This window comes from Theropithecus gelada, chromosome 15, assembly GCF_003255815.1.
Source record: "Theropithecus gelada isolate Dixy chromosome 15, Tgel_1.0, whole genome shotgun sequence".
Lineage (NCBI taxonomy): Eukaryota > Metazoa > Chordata > Mammalia > Primates > Cercopithecidae > Theropithecus > Theropithecus gelada.
The window spans coordinates 6924605-6948430 of record NC_037683.1 but is presented as its reverse complement, the minus strand read 5'-3'; the positions used below and the strand labels follow the sequence as shown (position 1 = coordinate 6948430).

Below are 23826 nucleotides of genomic sequence, written 5' to 3'. Positions count from 1 at the left end.
TGTGCCACTGCACTCCAGCCTGGGCGACAGAGACCCTGTCTCAAACAAAACAAAATGAAAAAACCACACCTAAACCAAAAACCCAAAAAACTCCAGAGAAAGTCCTTAGCTTTGAGAACAAGAATGAACACAGGTCTCACTTGTGCAGACGTGGCCATTTTCTAGCCCCCAATGAACGCTATGTACGCGGCTGAACCCATGCAGGGGTAGAGCAAGCTGGGCAGGTGGAGACCAGGGTCTGGGCCCCGCACGGCGACATGTGTCCACACCTGCAGCTGGAGAGGCTGCCCCACGAAGTGTGAGGACACTGGCTGTGCAGCCAGGCAAGCCGGGGCCTGGCCCCCTGGCCTCTTATGGGGCCTCTCTATAGCCTCAGTTTCCCCCTCCATAAAATGGAGATTGTCTTACATATTGAGTAAGGCTGGTGAGAGAACAGCGTGAAGCCAGTCGTGGGAAGCACTCACTCTCTGGCAATGCCACCAGCCCCGCCTGCCTGGTCTCCTCTTCTGCTCTGCCTGGGCCCTGGACTTGCCCTATTTCCCAGTGGACTTTCATGGCCTGCCCGATGGCTGGTGAGCCCCACCAGACAGACGGTCAACTCCACGGGGCAGGAATCATGTCTGCCTGGTTCATACTGCATCCCCGAGGCCTAGGATATCACCCTGCATACAGCAGGTGCCCAATACATATTTGTTGAATAAAGAAATAAACTTAAAAACGCCCACTCACCAAAGGCCATGGACCATAAACACCTGCACTTTCTCGCAAATCCATCAACAGTTCATGTAGCCAACACTGCTGAGAAATTCTTACCCAAGTGGCTTTCAAGATAAATGGTACTTATTCCTTCGAGTGCCAAGACTGCTTTTATTTTAAGCATTTTTGACAGACAGCTTTCTAAAATGAGCAATGCTTTTTTTTTTTTTCTTTTAAACAGTAGTAATGATAACTTTGCAAAATGACTGGTGGTAATTGGTGGGGGGAAATTAATGGCTACAAAACACAGCAAAGCAAACTGGGCTCGAACGGTCCGTGAACTTGAACGCTTGGTTCTTGCCCATCTAGCTCCCTTGCTGAGAAAACCCGTGAAAGTGCCATTTTACGGGCTGACAAGATGTATTTGGCAATTATACTTGCCATTACAGAAGAACCAAAGTTTCTGGAGAATTCTTTCTTCTCACCCCATTTATTTTTAAAATGTCTCCAGTGTAGCTCCTGTTGGAACAGCCGAGGCAGCTGGGCTGGTTTTGTTTGCTCCGGCCCTGCTGTTCTGTAGCTTCGGTGTGACACCTTCCCCGCCACGGGAACGTCGGTCCCTGGGAGGCCCCTGGGGTGAGACCGCCTCTGTCCACTTCGGCCTTGCAACCACGTGCAGGCGGAGAGGCTCTGTCTGGCTGCACTTTTCTTTCTTTTGTTTTCACATTTTTAAACACAAATGATCAACACTTAAAATTTGGGAAACTTCACTTAACCATGGTGCCCAGCTCCTCTTGAAGCATTGGAGAATCTGGGGACTGTCTCACAGGCTACTGTGACGTTTAAACAGGGCCCAGCTTCTCCTCATCTGTGTGTGTGACCCTGGCACTGCCACATGGCCACCAGCTGCAGCAGCTGAGGGGCGGTGACATGTGCAGTTTGCCTGAGCACTCTAGGGTCTTAGATCCAGCCTGCTCCACTCATCAGGGGACCTGGCTGGCCCCTGTGGCCTTTGGAGTTTACAGCCTCTAACCAAACCAACAAGAGCCCGCACCCCCAGGATTCCCCAAACCCTCCCCAGCCTGCTGTTCCCTGGGCACCTGGCCTGGCTTCCTGATCTTTATTTGAGCTCATCTTCCCTGGCCTGACAGATCTGTGCCCATCTCCTCGTCCCTTCCTCAGCTGACCTCTGGACTTGACCTCCTCTGGCTGAACTTGAGTTCTCCAAGCCAAGTTCCAAGACAACTTAGTTTTGATAACCGCAAGGTGCTCTCTCCAGGCAAGGCATCATGTGAATTACAGGAACATCTTGAGTGGTCTTCCGGACCTGCACCTCCTCCAGCATTTTTGCTAAATGGCCTTTCACCCAGAGGCCCGAGCCAGAAACCTGGGCCCCGCCCTGTCACCTGTCTTCCCCCTGCCTCATACATGGTTCCAAGTTATTTATCTCAAATCCTTCTACTTCTTCCCACCTTGCCTGCCTCATCACGGCTCAGAGGGAACATTCTGTAGCAAAGAGGGAAAGGGCATGGGCTCCATCCATTCCAGCAGTGACGCCTTGGGCGAGGCACTTCATCTTTCTTCACTGCAGTTTTCCCATCTGGAAAATGGGGATAATGACAAAGAGTGCCTACCACAGGGGATGACTGTGAGGATGAAGTAGTGGGCAGAAGTGTGTGCTGGTCAGAAAACATGAGTGATTGCCATCGTTCAACTAGAAACCCAACTATGTCAATCCCCTAAAACCCTCTTATGGCTTTCCCTGAACTTAGGATGAAATGCGAACTGTGAACGTCCATGTGAAACCCTGCAGCACCTGGTGTCTGCCTCCTTTCCTCGGGTCCCTCAGCTCCTCAAATGCCCATCTCTGTCCTCCCTGAGTCCTCCCCTTGGCGTGGGCCTCTCTCCCTTCCCTCCCCTCCTTCGCGTGTTGAGGGAAGCCCCCCAGGCTCTCCCGATGGGGCTTGTCTCCTTGCCTGGCTCTCTTCTCCCACCTCAGTCCTCATATCTGAACTTGGTATTTTTTGCCATGCATGTTTAGTGTCAATTTCCCTACTCTGAGCCCATGTCCATCTAGTGCCTGACATGGAGGTCCTCAGTACATGTGTGCAGATGGAGAGAAGGGTCCCCATTCTGACTCTCTGCGGGGAGAGTGGCTCAGATGAGGTGGGTGGCGCCAGGGGCCTGGAAGGAGTGGGGACTGCAGGACAGGAGCTAGGACCTGGGCTCTGGTCTGCCTCTAAGGTGCTGGGGCATCTTGGACTTGCCCTCTGCGGTCACTCGTCCTTGAGTGACACAGCCCTGTCAAAACTCAGGATGGGGATGTAATGTGAGGAAGAAATGAGCTTGAGGCGTGCAGGACTACAGCAGGTTTGTCCCTCGGCATCCTCCTCCTCTCTCCAGACCAATCTGCCTCCTTGGATATTCACTGCACATCTAGAAAATGGGCCATAGTGTTGGCCAGGTCTCCCGATCTCGTTACAGTGGTGGCACAACAAGTTCAAGCTGCGGCCAAGGAACTTTCCCTTTGAGAATGGTGCTGCTTGAAATGTTTGGGGACCAGCGGCGCTGGCACCATCTGGGAGTTGGTTAGAAATCTGCCTTCTTGGGCCCCTCTCTCGCCACAGCATTGGAATCTCCAGGGTGGGGCCCAGACACTATGTCAGCCCCTCCAGGCTATTCCTAGGGATGCTAAAATGGGTGAGAATGCAAGGCTTGTGAGCGCACAATCACCAATCACCGGGGGTCTTGTCAGATTTTCATCTAGGAACTTGGGGAGGGGCGGAGCATCGGCACTGCCAGCCGAGTCCCAGGGGTGCCCATGCTGCTGGTTAGGGACTGGGCTTTGAGTGGCAAGGCTGGGGCATATCCCAGGCACTACAGGAGAATGGCCCCCAGAGGGTTAAGCATTTGATTCTGGGCCATGAAACAAAGAAATACAAATCAGAATGACAGTCTGTCTTTCTCATGAATCAAAATGAATGGCACCCCCCGAGTTTCACGATGGGCACTGTGGGGTGCCAGGGTGGAAGGTTTTCATAACAGGTGCCTGTAGAGTGGGGGGTTTCCTTATTTCTGAAAAGTGCTTTTTTTAAAAGACCCATCAGATATTTTATTAACTTATAGTAGCTATTATTAGTAACAGCTTATTATGTGCCAAGCCCTGTGTGCCCCTCTCATTTAATTCCCACAGTAACTTGGAGATAGGTGCTTTTCTTTTTCTTTTTTCTTCTGAGACAGAGAGGGTATTGCTCTGTCGCCTAGGCTGGAGGGCAGTGGCACCATCTTAGTTCAGTGCAGCCTTGACCTCCTGGGCTCAAGCAATCCTCCCACCTCAGCCTCCTGAATCACTGGGACTATAGGCTCATGCCACCCCACCCAGCTAATTTTTTATTTTTGTAGAATCAGGGTCTTGCTATATTGCCCAGGCTGGTCTTGAACTCCTGGCTTACATCATTAACCTGACAAAGTGCTGGGGTTACAGGCGTGAGCCACTGCACCTGGCCCACTATTCTTTTTTTTTTTTTTTTGAGACGGAGTCTCGCTCTGTCGCCCAGGCTGGAGTGCAGTGGTGCACTCACTGCAAGCTCCACCTCCCGGGTTCACGCCATTCTCCTGCCTCAGCCTCCCACCCCCTATTCTTATTTACATTTGATAGAGGAGGAGTGAGGATGTCCAGAAGCTGGGAAGATGCACATAGTGGGTGAGGGTAGCACTGTGGGAGCCCAAACACTGGGAGGCCCAGGCCTCTGCCCACCTCCCACCCACTGACTCCCATCCCTGGCTCTCCCAGTTTGCAGATAAAGGTGCAGGCCTAGGGCTGTGGCCAGCAGCTGTCCACCATCTCCCAGGGCGGATAAGTCTTTGGGAAGCTAGAGTTCCGACGCCAGGCACAGGTTGGGAGATTCGCAAATGTACCTGCTGTAGCACAGGCTGCTCAAGGGTAGCACAAACTGAATTCACTAGAAAGTGTCCTCTTCAGAGGCGGCGGGAGCCATGCGCCACAGCCCTGCTGGGCGTCTGGCTCACAGGCAAGGCACCTAATTAGTTTTTCCATTGCTGGTCGGCAATCTGGCCAAACTCAGCCTCTTTTTCAAAAGGTCCAGTATAAAGTATTCTCTTCCATTGCCAAGTGGTGGCAGCTTTTCCAGCACTGATGCAATCACTCGATTTCTTCAATTTCCCACCACCAATTACAGAAATATTTTAATAGAAGGAAACAAAGCTGATTAACTTGGTATGTTTTCCCTCCTGTCCTCCCCAAGTCCTCCACTGCTGGTTTTCGAATTCCTGTGGATGGTTGTGGAACACAGGAGAACTTCACCTACAATGATCTTCCTTCTTGTCAAAGCATTCCACCTTCAACATTTTTTTGTTTTACATTTTTCAACAACAAAGTTGTTTTTTTGCTCAGCATCCAAGATGTGGAAAAAACAGGCCGGGGGCAAAAAAAAAAAAAAATCTGCTATTAACTAATTTAAATCCACTCTGTGGCAGCCGAGGTTCGGTCCCATTGTGTGGCAAAGCTAATGAGATTCCACTGGGAGATAAAAGCCGCCCTCCCTCTTGGCGGAGGCCAGGAAGGGCACTAATGCTCCCAATGAGAGGGAGGCGACTCACCCCACCAGTGAGTGCCGGTTTGAAAAAAGGCTCATAAAAAGATCAAAGGGATGCGAGCCCAAGGAAAGGGAGGGAGGAGGAGGCAGGAGGGTAACAATAAGCCAGTAAGACAGGGGCCCTTGAAGCAAGAGGAATGCGGGGATGGGGAGACAGGCCTCACAAAGGGGCAGAGGGCGACACAGGGGAGGGGCTTCGCTGGGAGGTGCCCTGCTCACCCCAAGGCAGAGAAGCCTCAGATGCCTCCTTTGGGGTGTGTCCCCTGTCTCAGTGGTGACCTGCAGTGATTTACTGTGAGAAGGGTGACATCTCCATTGCCTGCCAACAGATCCAGTTCACTTGATCAATGTTCCTTTCAGTTTTCCCTACCCTCTCTCAGCATATCCAAACCCAGAGAGAACGGAACTCAGGGAGGGAGTAGGGACTCTTTCAAGAGACCTTGAAACAGCTGCCAGTCAGAGCGCTGGAAAAGGAGATGCCAGTCAAAACAGTCTCCCAAAGCTCCTCTGCCATATTGTGTGCACGGAGCTCCTGACGGCCCCCCTCCTACAATCAAGAGCTGGAGGGTGCTTCGGAGATCATGAGTTATTTTAGCTAAACCCAAAGTGGCACTGCCTGCAATAACAGCAACAACCCACATCGCCATTTACTGAGCACTAACCCTGTGCGAGAGCTGGTCTACACCGCACAGCCCGGGTGTGTGGCTCCTCCAACAGGAGCCCAGCCTCTGGATCTGTCCCTTGTGAGCTGTGTGACCTTGGGCGAGGGTTAAATGGGCCAGTGCAGGGACAGTGCACTGACAAACAGATCTCAAGTGTCCGACGCATGGCAAGTGCCCGCCAAATGTGTCCCCTCGCAGTTTTAGCCCACTGAATCCCCACAACAACCCGACAACCTTATGACAGAGGTACTCTCACATTTGACACTTCTAAGTCAGAGGGTTAAGTCACAGGGAGGTTAAGTGACTTGCCCAAGCCAAGGAGCTGCTAGGTGCAGAGCAGGAGTTTGTTCTGACCTTCTGAACCCCAGCTTGAGTGCCCGGACTCTACGCCCCAAGCCTGATGGGACCCCACTCCAGGCCTCTTGGGGTGGACAGAGGTTGTAGGGCGATGAAGAAATGTGCCATTTTCAGGCCCTCTCTTCCCCAGAGGGACTGGACCTCAGTACTTTTAGGGTACAGCTGGGATTGGATAACAAGTCTCCTCACTTACACCCCAGTTCCTGTCACCGATACAATGTTCCTTCCACCTCTCAGCCAGAAGCTTCAACCTGTCTGGCTCCCTGCTATGTGCCGGCCCCAACCCTCCCAACGGTCTGACAGAGACACCCGTGGGCCCTCAAGAAGACCTCCAGATTGAATGAGCCTCCCTGCCGTGGACAAAGAAGGGGTGGGGCAAATACAACGCAGCTGCATCAGGTGGGTGTGTACACACATTCACCGAGGAAATGAAAGTGCAGTCTGAGGAAAGGGGCGGGGCGGGGAGAGCGGGATGACCCTACTGTGGACCCGATTCAGTGTGCATCCTACTGTGTTCCCCGGGATTCAGTGTGCATCCTACTGTGTGCCTGGGATTCGGTGTGCATCCTACTGTGAGCCCTGGATTCAGGTGCGCGTCCTGCTGTATGTATTCAGGTGCGTGTCCTGCTTTACGCCCCGGATTCGGTGCTCACCCCACTGTACATCCCAGATTCGGTATGCAGCACCCACACGCTTTTTCCTACTCAGGCCCTCTCCCGCTGTGGGGGCAAAGATAACAGGTTTAGGCCTAGCAAGCTGATTTCTCGCTTAAGCTTAACCCCCAGAGCCCAGGTTTTATGTTGACCAGATGGAGGTTTGTTCTATGGCAGTAAGGGAAGAATAAAGGACACTGTGATGACACAGAAAGGACTGGGGGAAAAAACCCTCTTAATACACTATTGTTCCTCAGCACTTTCCTCTTTAAAAAGCAAGGGTCTGTTGGGCTCCTTGATGGGGTAATGTTGAGAAGATGACAATGCCAGTTGCCAGCCTGGCACAGGAACAACAGCGCCATCCACAGCAAGACCCTTGTCCTCTGTTTCAGGGGTGAACTTGTACTTGTCACCCAGGCTGGAGTGCGGTGGTCTGATCACAGTGCACCGCAGCCTCGAACTCCTGGGCTCAAGTGATCCTCCTGCCTCAGTCTCTCAAATAGCTGGGATGACAGACACACACCCCCATGCCTGGCTAATTTTTTTATTTTTAGTAAAGATGAGGTCTTGCCACGTTGTCCTAGCTGGTCTTGAACTCCTGGGCTCAAATGATCCTCCCACCTTGCAAAGTGCTGGGGTTATGGGCATGAGCCACCATACCCGACCCAACTTTGTACCTCTTTCCTATCTTTTTTTCTCTGAATTTTCTGAATACTTTCAACTTGGGGTATTTGATTTGATTTAAATGGAAACTTACAGTTTCTGCCAGGAGTTCTAAAACAGGGGCCCTTGTATTTCTCAGTGATCCAGGAATTGAGTGCCCGAAGGTCACGAGCACCAGCTGGCCCCAGGGGGCATGCTTCTGGGCCAGAGTGGAGGCTGCCGGCCGGCATGCAGGTAAGCAACAGACTCTGGAGGCTGACTGTTGGGAACCGCCTTCCAGCTCCTGGTTGGTGGAGCAGGCTGGGGACCAGGACCCAGGAGTTCACAGGCTCCCTGAGATGATTCTGGGTGCAGGTGCAAGGGCTGCTGCGGGCCACTGCCTGCTTCCCACCACCAGGGGACAGGACTGTGGCTGAGTAGCGCCGGGAGAGCTAAGCTTGAACAGGGATGCTCTTCCCAACGCACCCGCTGAGGGCATTATCTGTCGGCACACAGCCCATGAAGCCAAGAGAGGAGAGTGGGCGCCTCTCATTATTCCAAGTATTTCCCCATAAGATTAGTAAATAGGGAAAGTTAAGTACTCAAGCGTTTAGAAGTTGCTTATTTAAAAGAAAAGCCTGGTAGGGACCCAGACTGTGGCTTCCCTCCAGCCAATATGGGCTTCTATATACTGTGAAGGGAAGATTCCCTTAGACCTGGGTGAAAGTGACAAAAAGGCAGAGGGGAACCGTCAGGAGACCGGGGTTCGACCCTAGCTGAGTGATGAATGGCCTGGGGGGCCTCTTCCCTGCTGGCCCTTGGTAGAAGAGCGTGGTGAGGCTAGGGTAGGGCTGGGTAATTCTGCAGGCCCCTCGAGGTCTAGGTTTTCAGTGGATGCTGCTGCAGAGCCGGAGCTGCCCTAGTTACCTCCTGGCAGCATGGACACGCTGTGCCCTGAAGTTCCTGCCCTAATCCAGGAACCCACCTGCTGCCCTGATGTGAAGGCACTCTCAGGTGGGCCTCAGATTCTAGGCCAGTTCAAAGAGCTTGAGAATTCAGCTTGGAACCAGGGAGACCACCTGCACAGCACTGTTCTCTGTGTGGGAAGCCTCTGTGCCACTCAACCAGACTCTGGAGCACTCCAGTAGCAGGCAGGAAAGCCAAACGTGTGCTAGGCACAGGTGCCCAGGCGGTTCCCACGATGCAGAGATCAGAATGGGCTTTCACTGGGTGGATGTATTTTAATGTTACACAAGGAGATTAGCCCAAGAGTTTGGGTCTCCACGAAGAGTTTCGCCAAGGACAGAGCCACCCGTAAGGAGAGGGACAGCAGGAATCTCTTGGAAGGAGAAAACTCTTTGCGGGTCCTGTGGGCAAAGACATGAACCAAGTGTGTTAAATGTTTAAAAAGACAGCAATCCCTGCCAGCAGTGTTGCTCTGAGGATGTGTGCTGGTTTGATGAAGAATATTTAAAACAGTCCCAGAAGTGCTCATTCCATGAAAAGAGGAGCCGTCATTATTTCAAAACTGGAATGCTATGAAGTCAGCCCTGACAGTGATGTTGGGGGGCGATGGGGAGTGCGCAGAGACGAGCTTCTCAAATGGGGATGAAAGTACAGTAGAGCGGAAGCAGGGGATTTATTTTTTATTATGCAGCTCTCGTCTCTAATCTGTACCTCGGATTTGTATGCCACGGGTTCAGCGGGCCTAGCAGCCTGGAGAGGAAACATCGAAGCCCTCAGGGACTTGGGATTACTTGGATGGGATCAATATTTCCTCCTCTGCTTGATGAAGGAGCCATTTGCATGGGCTCTGAAGGGCTTACAACTGTCCACCAGAGCCAGGCATGCTGCTCTGGGATGAGACCAGAGGCAAGGCTGCCTGAGCTGGAACTGGAGAGGTGAAGGCAAACATTGCTGCTCCATCTTGCTGGAAATCCCTGCTGACACTTTGGAGATCAAGCTCTGTGTCTGAGAGGGGCAAGTCTGTGGATGTCCTTGGTAAGATCTCTGGCACACACCAGGGCCTCTATAAATGAGATGTGGTTTGCTTTGGGGGTTCTAACCTCATCCTCTTTGAAGTCCCAGCCAGGGTGCCACTGATGCCTGAGAGGGAAGCCCCCAACTCCTTGGACCCTTGAGTGCAGACTGGTCGCAGACAGCCTTTAGGGGTGATGCGACCCCGCTGGCCACTCCACAGCCACCTACGGGATCCTTCTGAAAGCCCTGGAGGAGCAAAGGAGGCCTTGCAGACCTGGGTCTCAGCCGCATTTCCCTTCAGTCCCCACCTTCCATGGCAGCAATGCCGGCTCCTGGAGGAATCCGCCTCCCGCCCCAACACGTTTTCCTGGCTGCACGTCTGTGCTCAAGTGGCCCCTCTGCCTGGAATATTCCTGTCAGGCTAAGCCCTTCTCACCCCTCAGGACTCAGCTCAGGGTCTTCCCCATCCCAGCCCACCCCCCCGCTGGGGGAAGGTCCCTTGCCTGTACTCTCAGCAGCATCCTCTGCACACCCCTGCCAGGCACTTGCCAGACCTGTGACCAGATGCCCCTGTCCCCCAAGCCATGCTCTCCTTGAGGTCACACCTGCCACATCTCCATCCTCCCTGGGCCTAGCTCAGGGTCTCCAAGAGGACTGTGGCTCAGCACTGGGTGCGGCTCACCTAGCAGGAGCCTGAGTGAATGGGAGAGAAAGTGGACAGGAGTGTACGTATTGATTTTCAGCCACTGGGGAAAGGGAAGTGGAGTGACAGGGAAGGGATGGGGTAGAGAAGCAGAGGTGGGCACTGCTTGGGAGGTGGGGCCTGGGCGAACAGGGGAGTCCCAGGGTAGACACGAGGGAACTTTCCAGGGTCCTGACCACCTTCCGTGTCTGCCAAAGGCCCTGTGAGAGGCTGCGCTTTCCAGGGTCCTGACAGCCTTCCATGTCTGCCGAAGGCCCTGTGCAAGGCTGCGAGGAGACGCACAGGGTCTTTGACATTTCTCAGGATTAAGGAATTAAGGCTTTTTATTTAGATGAAAAGAAAAAAGTTCAGTGCTTTCCAGATGGCAAAACGTCAGTTTCTGTCCCTGGCTGCCAGGAAAGTCCAAGCCCAAAGACACCTGAATTGTTCTGCACCCACTTGGTGTGATATTATTTTCTGCAGGAACAGCCTTGCAGGCAGAGAAACATCCAAAGACATCTGGGCTCCCAGGAAACACAGACAATACCACCTACTTCTCCATCAAACTTGAGGTAATGACCGGAGAAGAATGCAGACTGCAGAGCTGGGAGAGAGACCCGCCAAGACGCAGCTCAGCCGCCAAGGCGCCGGCCCCCCGCCACCCCTGCTCAGTGGGGGAAACGGTAAATTGGGGCACAACATCTCAATCTCGGGTGCCTTCCGGAGATCACCGGTTGTGCCACTGGCCCTCCCAGGACCCTAGGGACTGATCCAGGTCCTGGACCCAGGATGTCGTCTACATCAGCATGTCAGGGCTGCACAAAGGGCACTGCTGCGTGGCCGTAACTGTGGTGTCTCACAGGCTCTTCAGCTCACTTTGTGACCAGAAGCACAGATAACATGCCTGAAAAAACGGGAAGGCGGACAATGCTTTGGTGGGAGTGGGTGCGTCTGTCATAGCAGCTGGGTCTTGGCTTGTCTTTACACATGACAGCTGGGCGCAAACCCAGGTCTGACTCCAGCCTATACCCTGAGCCACCGTGTCCACTGCGGAGATATGGGAAGCACAGACGGAAGGGGTGGTCGCTGAGGAAGAGGCCTGTGGGAGGAAGCCTGCCCACAGGGGATGGAGGGATAGCTTTCTCAGGAGAAGAGAGTGTCACCATTGACAGACTCTTCAGAGAAGTCGGCCAGGTGGTGGACAAGAAATTCACCTTACACTTCATACCTATGAATTCGACTTCACGCCAAGTTTGTGGGGCAGGTACTCTCATGGCTCACTGCAGCCTTAACCTCCCACACCCAAACCATCCTCCCACCTCGGCCTCCTGAGTAGCTGGGACCGCAGGCACATGCCACCACACCCAGCTAATTTTTACTTTTTGGGGAGATGGGGTTTTGCCATGTTGCTGTTCTCAAAATCCTAGGCTCGTGATCCCCTGCCTCGGCCTCCCAGAGTGCTGGGATTACAGGCATGACCCATGCGCCTAGCTACGTCTCTGTTTTACAGATGAGGAAACTGAGGCAAGTGACTCCACACAGGAAATAGGTGGGGGAGCTGGGACCTGATGACATGGCAAATGGCTCTTAGCCACTGTGCTATATGGCCTCTCTCTGGGATGGTCGCTCTGGGGAACATGGTGGGAGGTCAGCCTGGGCTTAGAGAGCAAATGGGCGGGGGCTGTCCTGCTATGTTGGCAGCCCATGCATGGAGTTTACAGCCCTATGGGCTGAGGACGGAGGCCTGGGGAATGGGAAGGTGGGTGTTCTTCCCAGAAGCAGTTTTCAGATTTTGACCTGAGTACACTGCAGCCCTCACAACCCTTCAGGAAGAAATAAGCTATAGAGATGACAGATGACTACTCTGTGACTCCTCTAATGGCGGAAAGCCACAGACCACTTCCAGGGCAACACAGCGCGCCCTAAGAAAGTCAACAGGATGGCCCAGGCTTTTCTGGTTCAATTTTAGCCATAAAACTGGGTCCATGTGAGCTCCCGGGCCATGCCCACACTCAGCAGGGGCTGAGGGAGCCTTGTGCAGGAAAGGTACTGGGGCGGCATAAGAGGAGAACAAATGATCAAATCTGTCCGGGGTTTAGATGCTTATGAATATTCAAACAAGACCATTAAGAGAGAAGGTGGCGGTAAAAGGGTTTTCGGCTGTCGAATTGAGCCTGACGCCCCTCCCTGCAGCTCTCAGCTCCCAGGGCCCCGCGCTGATGCTTCTGCGTGGTGACCTGGTCAATACAGTCCAGCTGTCAGCTGAGGGAACGGCTGCCCTCAGGGACGCCCTGGGACTGTCCGCCGCCGCTCCTTCCCTGAAGCCCGTCGCCAGCCCACTAGCGGGCTCACACACACATCTCTTGGGCACACCACTCATCGGAGTCACGGATAGGACTCTGTCTTGCTACATGAAGCGGCCCATTTCCCTTCGCAAGGGTGAAAGCTGTCCCCTCAGTTCTATTTGTTTGAAACACACTTGTGAGGCAGCAACAGAACGCACAGAAACAGATGAAAATGACACCACATTCTGTCCTTACAACATAAGCTCTCCCTGTTGGAAAAAGTTAATCACCATGTAAGAGGCGGGCGGATGGTCAGAGGGCTGAGATCTGTAAAAGGCAGAAGGGCCTTCAACGACTCTGGGAGGCTGCTCCCGGCTGTGGAGTCCCTCTGAGTGTGGGGGTCTCACCTGTGCAGGGTGCTGAACAGGGAACAGGACTGAGATCTGGCCTGAGGTTTTAGAACTTTCGTCACAACCATGGCCTCTTCCAGGCCTTCATCTGTGGCATTTGAAGAGAGGCTTTTGGAAGGAAATGCAGAGGAGGTTGGTAGGAGGAAATGTTAGAGATTGAAAATAACGTGGCTGGGCGTAATGGCTCATGCCTGTAATCCCAGCACTTTGGGAGGCTGAGGCAGGTGGATCATTTGAGGTCAGGAGTTCAAGACCAGCCTGTCCAACATGGTAAAAACCTGTCTCTACTAAAAATACCAAAAAAAAAAAAAAAAAAAAAAAAAAAAAATTTTAGTTGGGTGTAGTGGTGCACACCTGTAATCTCAGCTACTCGAGAGGCTGAGGCAGGAGAATTGCTTGAACTTGGGAGGTGGAAGTTGCAGTGAGCCAAGACCATGGCACTGTACTCCAGTCTGGATGACAGAGTGGCACCCGGTTTCAAATAAATAAATTAAATAACGTAATGACTGTTGATGGGGCCTCTTAGTGGTGTGAAATGCTGCAGCGGCTCCACACACCCCAGTGAGGTGTGCAGCACAGCCTGACTCAGGGGAAGGTGATGGGTCCCATCCCTGGGGAATGATCCCATGTTGAAACAGTTTCCTTCCCTAGGAGGTGGAATGAGAGATAGGTGAGGACTTTTGAATACTATTGGGGTTGGTAGTCAGCTAGGTTCTCCGTGTACCCACCAATGCAATATCAGGTGTTCACCCACTTTTCAGAGAACTGAGTCTTCTAGGGCTGACTCAATCTCTTTTACTGAAAAGCACCAGGTGGCCACCAAGTAAACAGACCTTTATCAAGTCTGCCTCAGTTAGGGGCTAGTCTTGCATATTAAAAAGAATGAACAAGCCGGGTGTGGTGGCTCACGCCTGTAATCCCAATAGTTTGGGAGGCCGAGGCAGGTGGATTACCTGAGGTCAGGAGTTCAAGACCAGCCTGGCCAACACGGTGAAACCCCATCTCTACAAAAATACAAAAATTAGCTGGGCATGGTAGCGCATGCCTGTAATCCCAACTACTTAGAGGCTGAGGCAGGAGAATCACTTGAACCTGGGAAGTGGAGGTTGCAGTGAGCTGAGATTACACCACTGCACTCTAGCCTGGCCAACAGCATGAGACTCCATTATAAAAAATAAAATAAAAAAATAAAAAAATAAAAATAATCAACTAATAAATGAACAAAGGAATGAAGAAGCAAATGGCACTCTGCCCAGAACATGACCCACCATGGACAATCCATTTGCTCACAGCTAAAAGTTCAGATGGTGCAGAACTGAAAGGGTTACTCATCTTTCTGCAATGACTGTGGACTGAGAGCTGGACATCTGCGGGCTACTTTCATGCTGTCCCTTACCTCTGATGAGAAAGCTGTAAAGTGTGTGCAGGTCCCTTTGGGCCTCTCTCTCGATGTCCCCTGTCTACCTGGGTGGTACACACACTCTACCTCTCTCCAGCCACCCCAGCAGGACTTAATGCAGTGAGTAGCTGTCAGTCTGCTCTCACTCTCCCTAAATTGCTGGATGAAAATGCACACTGTTTTGAAATGAAGGGGTTAAAGATCAAAATAGTGGCTGCCCCTGCAGAGTTTAAATGTCAGAAAAATATGAACACGCCTGAAACCTTTCCTAGCTCTTTGTGATTCTGCCCTTTCAGATGGTCACCCCCCACCCGCCCCACCCATTTCTAAGTCCCATTCTCTGAATCTACTCTGCTGGAGACTTGCTGGCTATAAAAAGCTTCTTCATCCTAGGACCAAGTGCAAGGAGCCTCCAGGGACCACAGTAAATGATGGGAACCTGTTAGCAGCCACAGACCCACAGCAAGCTGTCCCCAGCCCTCTGCTACTTCCACACTTGGGTAAGGGGTCTAACGAGGAAGAGCGAAAAGGGCTTGCTGACGGCGTGAACATCTGCAGACAAAAGGAAGGCAGAATTTTGCTTCCTGTGGTGGGATTTGCTGCAGAAGCTCAGGTGCTCAGGCTCTAAGCCAGCGGGTCAGGCACGGGCCTGAGAGAATGTGACAGGGACAAGCTTCCATTCTCCTACCTCCTGACATTGTTTGCCAGAAATAAAAAGGTGAGTATTAGCTTGGTTTGGCTCTGCAAGGCAATCCCCCTCCCCTGTCACATTGAAGGAGGGACCTCGGCGGGGCTTCCTGCTTTCCCAGTTCTGCTTTCCCTCGTTCTGGGCTGGCCACGGCTGCTTCTTGTGGGCAAGAAAACAGACCCAACACAGTGACTGCAACCACATGGTGAAGGCCTAGGAGAGGGAGCTCTCGGGGTTCTACCTCAGCTAGGGCAGGAGGAGAATTCCACCATTCATGCCATGTGAGCTGCTGCTGGTGGCCCAGAACTCCCATCTCAGAGGAGGGCACAGCTCTGGTACCTCCCACCACTGTCAGGACATATCTTCACCCTGAGCAATCTCCTCTTCTTGATGACCAAGGAGCCTCCTCCAGCATGTCACGCCGCTCCCCAGTGCACTTCACGCCACTGCTGCAGGCTGAGCTTTTCTGGATGGTGCTGGGCACTAATGCCACCCTGGCCAGTCGACTTGGCTGGATGTAAACAGGCAGAGCAGGTGGAAGATGTCTGCCGCAGTGCTCCCAAACAGCGTCTTTCTGGGAAACACTAAAAGCAACATCGATCGTGACACCCCATGTATAAGTGGGTGGACAGGAGGAAAATAGAATCTTGAGAAATAGCAAATCCTAAAAAGCGGAGTTTAGAAAAATACTTAACGTCACCCCATAAACTGTGCCAGGTCTCTGAATCTGCAAAGGACAACGTGGTCCCACCTCTGCATATGGTGCAGGGCCTGGTGGTGGCACAGGGAGGTCTACCTGCTGGCCACTAAGAGGAACACGATGAAACACGCACGGCAGTCACTTCCCTGGGATGGAGACTACACCATGCATGCTTTGTGCTTTCTACCGCCATCTCCCACAAGCTCAGTGATACAGAAAGACATTTTTGTTTTTTTACAAGATCCCAACTCATTCCATGTGATGATGATTAGTTGAAGACTTTATTGATAAAGGATTAAGCTTAATTCTGTATATTATTTTCCAATACGCTTCCTTCATTTGACAGCAAATGGAAGACATTTTAGTAGGCAAGAGAGAGCACTCACTAATTTAATTCTTACTTGTCCCTGAAAAAAAAGGCTTCAACGTTATCTGCCTTTAGTTGTAATCAGAAGGCACTACCACCTCTCCCAATTGTGTTTCTTTAATCTGCTACAGGTCAATATCAGAGGTTAAGTCCACTTAGTTAATAATAGGTGAAAGGAGAGATGATAAAGGAATCTCAGAAAGGCTTCTGCACAAATACACATGATATGCCACTCACCAGTGACATAAAATTCCTATTCCTTAGAATTCATCAATTTTTACTACTTGAAACGTGTTACACAGACTGGAAGGAAGGAATTGGCGGATGCTCCTAAATCTCTCCAACTAGACTAATATCAAATTTTAAACACTTCTGCTTCAGAGTGTGTTTGTAATTTTAAACAAATACAAAGAGTGCCTGGCAGGTTATTTTCAAGGGAGGTAGGATAAAAATATAGCACTGTCTTTCTAAATCTGCTTCACGAAATCTGTGTTTCACACATCTTACAACTTCCTAATACACTTTCTGCTTGCATTAAAAAATAAAAGAACATTAAAAACAAACAGGCGAAAGTGAGCATGTGCAAGCCCCTCCCTCATTAAGGGTATTGGAATGGAAATGGACCATTGTTAAAGACCAAGTTATGAGCTGCAATGCTGGCGGCCCTCGAGAAGTCATCATTCAGCCCTCGAGAAGTCATCATTCACCTTTTGTGGAGCCAGGAGAGGGAACTCATTGCAATACCACAGAGGACATGAAGATAAGGACCAGGTTGAGGGGAAAAACCAACCATTTTAACGTTCTTCACTATTAAAGCAGAGCAAGATACAGATAATGAGCAGTGTTCTTTCTCCTCAGAGTATTTTTCAACCAGCCACTGGGGGAAAAATGACAAGGACAGTCAGCAGGGAAAATGTTAGCATTGAAGGCTGAGACCTTTTGCATGCGAAACAAAGTAAATACCTCCAGTATGGTGACTTAGATAAGAGCACTAAGATGAGAAATGTAGTTCCCTGCACTCAAGCCTGTGCATAACCACACCCTTCCTTCTTTTATGTTCCAGATCCAGGGACCAGGGAGGAAGACAGGGTGGGAAGGAGGGAGGAAGGGAGGGAGGCTATTTTCTCCATTACATTTCCAGGGAGCTCAGTTGGGTAAAGGGGTGTTAGAAGAGTAAAGCTATGATTTTCTTTGTTAAAACTTTATTTTAGAGCAGTTTTAGATTTACAGAAAAGCTGCAGAGATGCAACAGACAGTTCCCATGTCCCTTACCCTGTTGCCCCACTGTTAACATCTTCCATTACTATGGCACATCTGTCACGATGAAGAAACCAACACTGGTTACTCACTCATAACTGAACTCCAACCTTTATTTGGATTTCACCAGTTTTTCCATTAGTAACCCCTTCCTCCCTCCCCTACGACTTCTTTTTTTTTTTTTTTTTTTTTTTTTTTTTTATGTAGTCTTGCTCTGTCACCCAGGCTGGAGTACAGTGGTTCACTGCAACCTCCTGCGTAGCTGGGATTACAGGCACCCGCCACCAAGGCTGGCTGATTTTTGTATTTCTAGTAGAGACAGGGTTTCACCATGTTGGCCAGGCTGGTCTCAAACTCCTGACCTCGTAATCCACCCACCTAAGCCTCCCAAAGTGCTGGGATTACAGGCATGAGCCACTGTGCCTGGCCCCAGTAGTAACCTCTTTCTGTTTCAGGATCCAGTCCAGGGTAGTACATTGCATTTAGCTGTGATTAGATCATGAATCTATAACACTAATATAGGTTCCCTAAATGTGTGGTTTTCAGCCTCAGACTACTCCCCTAATTCTAGGCACCTGTCCTCTGCCTAGCCCTTATCACCAAAAAGAGGCCCGGGGGCGCTGTGGATTGATGTACAGTAAACACCACTAGAGGGTGGTCCATGACGCCCCTCTGATACTAAGTCCTATACTGACTGCTTAATGCACACCAGATTTTCTTCCGGGCTGAGGAAATGTTTTAGAACCAGACAGAGGTAGTCAATGTACACTATTGTGAATGCACTTAAAGCCAAGGAGCACTCACTTTAAAACGGTTAATTTCATGTTATGTGAATTTCACCTCAATCTACAAAAGAGTCCTATGCTTCCTGGCACATGGTGGACACAACCATTCTTCATCGTGGGGATAACTCGGACCAAGCTTTCAAAATCACATCCCCGTGTCAATCCCGTCAGTGGTTTCTCACTGAATTAAGGATAAAATCCGAATTCTGCACCAGGGCCTAGAGGTACCTCCCTGACCTGAACCCTGCCTTCTACCTCCACTTTGTTCCCCCTTCGCATGGCTGGCTCCTCCTTCTCACACTGCCTGCCTCAGTTTCCCCTACAAAGGCTTCCTCTGACTAGCCTAATCGGAAGGAGGCCCCCCTGTGGTTCCTGGCGACAACCCCCGGTTAATCACCTGGAGTTATTTGTTAGGCTTCCTTGCCTGTTGGGAGTTTCCTCTGTGGCCCTGGCATCTAACAGTGCCTGGCACATGGCAAAGGGGCTCAGTGGATACCGTTTTTTTTTTGTTTTTTTTTTTTTCTGAGACGGAGTCTCACTCTGTCATCCAGGCTGGAGTGCAACGGCACAATCTTGGCTCACTGTAACCTCTGTCTCCCAGGTTTAAGCAATTCTTCTGCCTCAGCCTCCCGAGTAGCTAGGATTATAGGTGCCCGCCACCATGCCCGGCTAATTTTATATTTTTAGTACAGACAGGGTTTTGCCATGTTGGCCAGGCTGGTCTTGAACTTCTGACCTCAGGTGATCCGCCCACCTTGGTCTCCCAAAGTGCTGGGGAGTGGATACCTCTTGTTGAGCTGGATGAGGGAACAAATGAGATGATGGCCAACTCTCTTATTTCACTACTGGATGAGACCAGAGACGGAAGATGGATGAGAACAGAAGAAGCGGGCTGCTGCCCTGCAGGGAGCTGGCCCTGAGTACTGTGGGGACTGGTGGGAGTGTGGCGGGGGGCACAGAACCCTCACCAGCCACAGAGCCTGAATTGGTCCAGGGAAGGGGCCCTGCACTGTCAGGAGCTGGGGAAATGAATTTTCTCTGGTCACTTTTCATTTTGTCTGACATTTCCCATAACAGTTTTTCATAAGGAAGCCCAATATCTGAAAAAGATACAGTGTCCCCAGAGCACAAAGTGGGGAAGGGGCTGGGTGAGGGACTGCCAGCCTGCCTCCCTTGGTCCATCCCTTGGGCACCGGTGGAAACCGCTAGGGCTCTGAGAAATCGAGTTTTAAAACTAGGTTTTTCAGAATCCAGTTTTTGGAACATCTCAAAAACCTACGGTTTTCCTAAGGTATAATATACATACAATAAGACTGCCCCTTTGTAGTAATATAGTTGTGAGTTTTGACAAACATGTACAGTTGTGTAACAACACCACAATTAAGATACAGAATATTCCCACCACCCCACGTTCCCTTGTGCCCCTTTGGGGTCAGTTCCCTGTACCCTCCCCTAGGCAACCACTGATCTGATTTCTGTCCCTAAGGTTTTGTTTTTTCCAGAATGTCATACATATGGAATCAGACAGTGAGCATCCTTTTCTGTCTGGCTTTTTTCACTTTTTCAAAAGCCTCTGTTTTGAGACCAATGTTTAAATCTCAAAGCATTCAGGTTTTCTCAATGGCACTTGAGTAAGAAGCAAAAAATAAAACTTACCTTCTGGAATACTTGATAGTTGGATTTGGACCATATATCAAGCTGAGGGGAAAGGAGAGAAGGATCATCAGCATCGGTCTTAGAATTCGGGACTTCAAGAAATCATATTGTAACTACTGTTAACCCTTCTTAAACTTGAAAAAAAAATATATGATTATAGAATAATAGGATCTCAGGGTTGAAAAGGATCTTAACTGTCCGACTTAATTTCTTCTTTATCCATTTGTAGGTAAGTTAAGAAAAGCAAATGGAGGAATACAGGAAGTCACCTTGAGGGACCTGCTGCTTCCAGGGCTCCTGCAGGCTGAGCCCCTGTCTCACTTGCAACTTTGATTCTCACCACGGCTCTTGCATTTCTCAATGCCAAGGTCAATGCTGCTTCAGGCCCTTTGCACTTGCTGTGCCCTCTGCCTGAACTGTTTTTCCCATAAACCCCTGTGTGGCTTTTCTTATACCCCCTTTAGCTCAAATGTCACCTCATCAGAGAGGCATTTCCCAGTTACCCTATCAAAACATTCTTTCTGGTACCTGTTACCTTGATTCTCTTTGTTTTTTTGAGATGGAGTCTGGCTCTGTCACCCAGGCTGCAGTGCAGTGGTGTGATCTCAGCTCACTGCAACCCGCACCTCCCAGGTTCAAGCCACCCGAGTGGCTGGGACTATAGGCGTGCGCCACCATGCCTGGTTAATTTTCATATTTTTAGTAGAGCTGGGGTTTCCCTATGTTGGCTAGGCTGGTCTCAAACTCCTGACCTCAGGTGATCTGCCCTCCTTGGACTCCCAAAGTACTGGGATTACAGGCATGAGCCACTATGCTGGGACCTCTTTACCATTTCAAAATTTAAAGTTTTCGTAACATTTAACTGCCTGAAGCTCGATTATTCCTTTATTTACTTGTTTCCTGCCTGACTTGCCCACAGGATGGAAGTTCGGTGAGGACAGGAGGCTTGCCTTCCTTCCCGCTGCCTCCCCCGGTCCACAAATGGGGTCTGGCATGTTGTGGGCATCAGCAGGTCTTTTCTGAGTGGAGGAAAGCTGGCAGCGTCCAGCTGCTGGGCACCTGTTCCATGCCAGGCACCGCACTAGGCCCTCCACACACACTCGTGTAATTCCCAGAACTGGCCCACGTGGCTGGTCCCATGAACAGTCTTCCTCTCCAGATGGGGAAACAACAGCTCAGAGCCGTTCACGAGCCCAAGACTGTCTGGCGAGGCATCTTACAGATGGCCTCGTCTGGTGGTGCTCAAATCCTGGCTGGGCATCAGAAGCCCCTGGGGGAAGGTTTTTGTTTTTTAATATACAGATTGCTCAGTTTCTCCCCTAGAGTATGGAATCAGTGGCTGGAGCGGGCCCAAGAGCCTGTTCCATTGTTTGTTTTGTAGCCCTGCTCCCAAGGGTAACTGACGCCTGGCCGGTCAAGAGCCCCTGCTCTAGGGCGCCCCTACTTGACGAATGAAGAAGCTGGAGGAGGTGTGAGTTGGCATGTGGGTAGGGCTCACAGTAAACCCAGTCCAGTCCTCCTCTGGCCACACTTGGTCACACACAGGGTACTTCAGTAGCTCATTCTAACCAAAACCATTTTGGTTTTTACTGGTTTGCATGATATACCAGATCAATGCCTTCTGTTTCAAGAGTTTAGAACAAATTAAGTACAGCAAAAATAGAACTACCCACAATACAGTGCTGACAGAGACGGTTCAAGGGCAATGAGGAAATGAGAAAGCCATCACTGTGTCCCACAGGTGCTAAAAAGTTGACTTTAATATATGAGTTCAAGAGCTGAGTGAATGGAACACCTGGTCAATGAGCCTCTGGGAACCTGCCTTTGGGGTTGGCCAGTGGTCAGGTAGAACCCTGGGCCATGGCGTTTTAGGCCTGTGTGGTGTGTGATTGATTTTGGAGCACCAGAAAGCATTGGGAAGCCACTGGACAGAAAAAGTCCTTTAAGAAGACAGGACAGGATGTGCTGCACTTGACCCAGAACACTTAGGAGCCCTGTGTCTATTCTGCGGAAGACACTAAAACCTGGCTTTCTGAAAACAGTGCTTGGAAATTAAAAGCAGGGCTGTGAACAGGCATATACATTTAGTTCTCCTGGCTTTTCCCTGTTCACAATTAGTTTCATGAAAATTTCACTGTGTTTGAAGACTTTTAGGACAGCAGAGAAGGTTAAGATGATTCTAAGGAGGCCACTCTACTTCTGCAGGACAGGGCAGAGGTTTAGTTCATCGCACTCCATGACAAATCATGGAGGAGCTTTCACTGATCCAGCATTCATTCATTCAATCGGAAAAATGAACCTCAAGTTCACCCATCTCTCCCTACCCCCACTGCCTGCACCGATCATCTCCTTCTTGGATTGCCACAAAAACCCTCAACAGATCACCCTCTTTCTACTCTGGCTAAACTGCTCTTCAGAAAGGTGGTGTCAATTGCCAGTCAGTGCCCCCAACTTAAACCACTGGATGGAGTAAGAATTTTAAAGATCTTCCAGCGCTGGAATTATAATGTGACAGCTCAACAATTTGCAAGGGGAAAAGTGACATGTTACCTCCAGATAACTCTGAGGGAAATCTCAAAAGAAACATACGAAATTAATTCCCCACGTTATCAATTCTGTTGAAGAAAACTACTGTTGGGCAGCTGGTCATATTTGGGAGGATAAATCAGGTTCGTATTACTTTCTTAGTGCAGCAGTGCAGCCCAGGGCTTAACAAATGCAGCATTTAAAGATGATTCAGGGGTTGCAGGATGAATAAGAATGACTTTTGCATCTTTTAGTTGTACCCAAATCACTGCCAAGATGACAGGGAGAATCCAAAGATGCTAAATCTCAATTTTAGGAAGAGGAACACCGATGTCTGAACTTGGAACTAACACAGTTCTCCTTCCATTTTGAGCCCACAGCTGTTTCTTCTGCACTTCTTCACTGTTGACCCTTCCTGCCCGCTTACATCATACATAAGCAGACCAGGACACCAACACAGAGCCAAGAAAAACAGAAAAGAAGAGTCTGCTAGGGTAAAAAGTTATAGCTTTTATCTTAAAGATAAACATATTTAAAAATCCTTCAGTATCTGCAAAATGTTTTCATTTTAAAAAACCTAGAGAAAACTACGCATAGGTTTAGCGAAAACGTGGCCTCTCCAGCCTCATTGTGGATTCTCCACACACACCACATTTATTCAAAGTGAGGATGATGCTCTTTTTAAAAGGTTTAAATATATTATTCAGGACCCTAGGGAAAAGCTCCTACCATCTGGGACAGAAGGACCTTAGACAATACGGTCTATTTACCTGGCGCGCATGGGTGGAAAAGCACCTCTGAACAATAGGGCCCTCTTTTGCTAGGAGTGCACAGCAGGTGGTTCGGACTTGATTTTCTGCTAGATTTATGCCAAAGAAAGCCAATGAAATGAGCATTCTGGAGTCAATGCCCTGCCTCTCCTCAGGGCCAGGAAGATTTCAGAAATTCATTTCAGGGAGCCAGGACTGATCCAAGTGAGTATTTATTAGCTTCAGCTTATTTGCTACAGAGGCAGACATGGCTACCAATTCTTTGCTGGCTGCAATATTCAGAAAAGGAGCATTCTGGAAGCTGCAGACCTTCAGCCTGATGAACAAGAAATTATTCTGAACTATAGTGCCAGGAAAAAGAAAGCAAAGCACCCTTCAGTACTGTGAGCATTAGAAAGATCTGAAAACACAAAAGTCAACCTTGCGGTAATTGGTGGCTGAGTCTGCAGTCTCAGAGCAGCCTCCTGGCCTCTGGGGATTGGAGTAAGTATTTTAAGGGTGGGTGGGGTGTGGTCTGTTCTCAGGTGAAATGAAAACAAACCCTGCAGATGACCAACTGCTTTAGCACAGACACATCTATTCTCAGGGGCAAACACCAAGATATCAAAAGACCTCTTGATACACAGGAAGAACTGGTGAAAATGGTGACAAATCAAATTTATTCACTGACAAGAACAATCAGAGCGACCCGATAT

At 50.1% G+C, this 23826-nt stretch overlaps 1 protein-coding gene across 2 annotated transcripts in view; it reads right to left on the bottom strand.

Annotated features, from left to right (window-relative positions):
- MED27 (mediator complex subunit 27) overlaps positions 1 to 23826 on the bottom strand; it is a 217804-nt gene that overhangs the window by 4267 nt on the left and 189711 nt on the right. For both annotated transcript variants that reach the window (XM_025360394.1, XM_025360395.1), the window contains one exon: positions 19836 to 19877. In XM_025360394.1, coding sequence (XP_025216179.1) covers positions 19836 to 19877 — 42 coding nt within the window. The remainder of the gene's footprint in view (positions 1 to 19835; positions 19878 to 23826) is intronic.